This window comes from Oryza sativa, chromosome 3, assembly GCF_034140825.1.
Source record: "Oryza sativa Japonica Group chromosome 3, ASM3414082v1".
NCBI lineage: Eukaryota > Viridiplantae > Streptophyta > Magnoliopsida > Poales > Poaceae > Oryza > Oryza sativa.
This window is the reverse complement of record NC_089037.1, coordinates 5469106-5471497: the sequence shown is the minus strand read 5'-3', so window position 1 is coordinate 5471497 and position 2392 is coordinate 5469106. Positions and strand designations below refer to the sequence as shown.

At 53.8% G+C, this 2392-nt stretch overlaps 1 protein-coding gene across 1 annotated transcript; it reads right to left on the bottom strand.

Moving 5' to 3' along the window:
* Positions 1-497: 497 nt before the first annotated feature.
* On the bottom strand, positions 498-2054 carry LOC4331983 (strigolactone esterase D14-like). The gene is made up of 2 exons (NM_001417322.1): positions 1330-2054; positions 498-1238 (listed from the first exon to the last, which is right to left on the bottom strand). Exons 1-2 carry the CDS (start codon positions 1851-1853, stop codon positions 806-808), a joined length of 957 nt encoding a protein of 318 aa, NP_001404251.1. The 5' UTR covers positions 1854-2054; the 3' UTR covers positions 498-805.
* Between the last annotated feature and the right edge of the window lie 338 nt (positions 2055-2392).

Genomic DNA, 2392 nt, shown 5'->3' with positions numbered 1-2392 from the left:
ATCGCTTAGCTGCTACCGCTCCCACAACCGACGATTCCTTGAGACGTTTTAACCGTACAAAAAATGAAGGGTAATTTCTACAGCAGCAGTAGAAATTACTGCCTAAATAAACATTTTCAAAAATTTATATTATCAAAAATTTGATAAATTGACAACATTATTAAGTTTTGATAGGATAAATTAAATATGATGTTGCTAAATTCTCTATATAACAAAGTAAATATCGTTATATATTTGTTAATAACAAATAATGATACGATTTAAATTAATTGAACATATTAGTACTACGAAGAAAAAATTACTGCGGCTAGATATTGACAAATGAAACGACAAGACGTCAAGCCGGGACAAGGAGGAAGAAGAAACAAACAAACGAACCCGTGTGCGCCGTCGCGAACACTCGCCGTGAGAAGGCCCACGGCGTCGTCCATCAATCAGACCATCACCAATCGGCGAGTGAAAAAATACAAAGAAAAATAATTGTATGCACGAAGCACTCCAGTAATGTAATTTTTTTTCCAATAGAGTAAGGTAGGTAAAAATCGAGCACTAATGCTACAGTACACTCTCGGTCTTGGCAGGTCGCGCCGAAATATTTTCTAGGCCTGAGAAGAGGAGGGTAAAAATGCAGTAAAATCCGACGCGGTAAAAAAAAAAAAACAGTAGAGGGATGCGTGTCCCCCTACTGGGCCACACGTACCGTAGCCGCAGCTGCGGTGGTTTTTTTTTTTCTCCTTCGTTTTGACTCGTCGCTGCGGCTACGCGCACGCGCGGCGCGCCGCGGTGGCGTGCGGGGGGCGTTGGATTAGTACCGGGCGAGAGCGCGGCGGAGCACCTGGGCGAGGAGGCTGGGGGCGCTGAGGTGGGGGAGGTGACCCTCGGTCTGGAGGAACTCGACGGTGGTGCGGCCGCCGAGGTGGGCCTTGAGGTAGGCGGCGACGGAGGCCGGGACGGAGACGTCGCGGGTGGTCTGGACGACGACGCAGGGGGCGCGGACCATGCCGAGCACGCCGCGGAGGTCGGTCTTGAAGACGGTCTGGCAGACGTGGAGGGAGATGTCCGGGCGCATGTTGAAGAGGGTGCGGCTGAACTCCTGCACCGCCGCCGGCACGTCGGCGCCCACCGCCAGAGGCGCGTACCCCGTCGCCCACGCCGAGTAGTTCGCCCCCATCGCGTCGAACACCTGCTGTATCTCCTCCAGCTCGAACCCGCCGTGGTAGTCGCTGTCGTTCAAGAACCTGCACACACATGTCCGTGCTCCCCGATCGCCCCCGATCAGATTCAATTTTAAGAGCGAGAAAGGATTCACATCAGTGGAAGCGAGCGTACCGGGGAGAGGCGCCGATGAGGACAAGCTTGGCGAAGAGGTCAGGTCGTCGGATGGAGGCGAGGATGCCGATCATGGCGGAGACGGAGTGGCCGACGAAGGCGCAGCGCGGGATGCGGAGCGCGTCGAGGATGGCGAGCAGGTCGTCGACGTAGGCGTCGAGGTTGTCGTAGCGGCGGAAGTCGAAGTGGTCCGGGTTGACGCTGCCGGCGCAGACGAGGTCGTAGAGCACGACGCGGTGGTCGCGGGTGAGGTACGGCAGCACGCGGCTCCACGCCGACTGGTCCGTCCCGAAGCCATGCGACAGCACCACCACCCGCTCGCCGCTCCCCACCACCCGCACGTTCAGGATCTGCAGCAGCTTCGCCCCGCTCGGCGCCGCCGACCCGCTCCCTCCTCCCCCTCCTCCCCCGCCGCCCACCATCGTCTTCTCCGAGCTCGACGACGCCGACGACCCCCCGCCCCCGCCGCCGCCGCTGCTGCTGCTGCTCGGGCTACTGGGCGGCGGATGCGTCGATCGCAGCATCACACCAGCGCGGCGGATTGGCAAGCCGTGGCGCGCTCCCCTTTTATATACTACTACTACTACTACTATCACCACTGGCCATGGGAGATGGTCTTGACTCTTGCCTCGCTTCTTCTCTCTCTTTCTTGCTTTGATTTCTCTCTCTGCTTTATTCCACTGTCTTAAGCTTCGTTGGGTGCGGTGGTAGATTGGGATTTTTGCAGAGAAGGTGTGTGATTGCTTCAGTTATTTAGGGGGGTGTTTGGGTTTTGTCTCCATGTCCAATTATCCAATCCACAGCAGATAAAAAGGAGAGGCAGTGAGGCACCTATAATTCTCTGGATTTTTTTTTCTCAGGAGAAGTTTTTTTTTCTCTTATCGTTTTGTTTTATTTTTTTTTGACTTCACAATCCCAACCAGAGATGCCACTGCAATTAATATTACTCGTAGTTGAGAGTTTTGACAAGCTAAGAACGTCGCTGTTAGTGTCTGTAATGTAGCGTTTGATTATCAGCGTTAAGGGAATTTTTGCAGCAAACGTTGTAGACATATTAGATGAT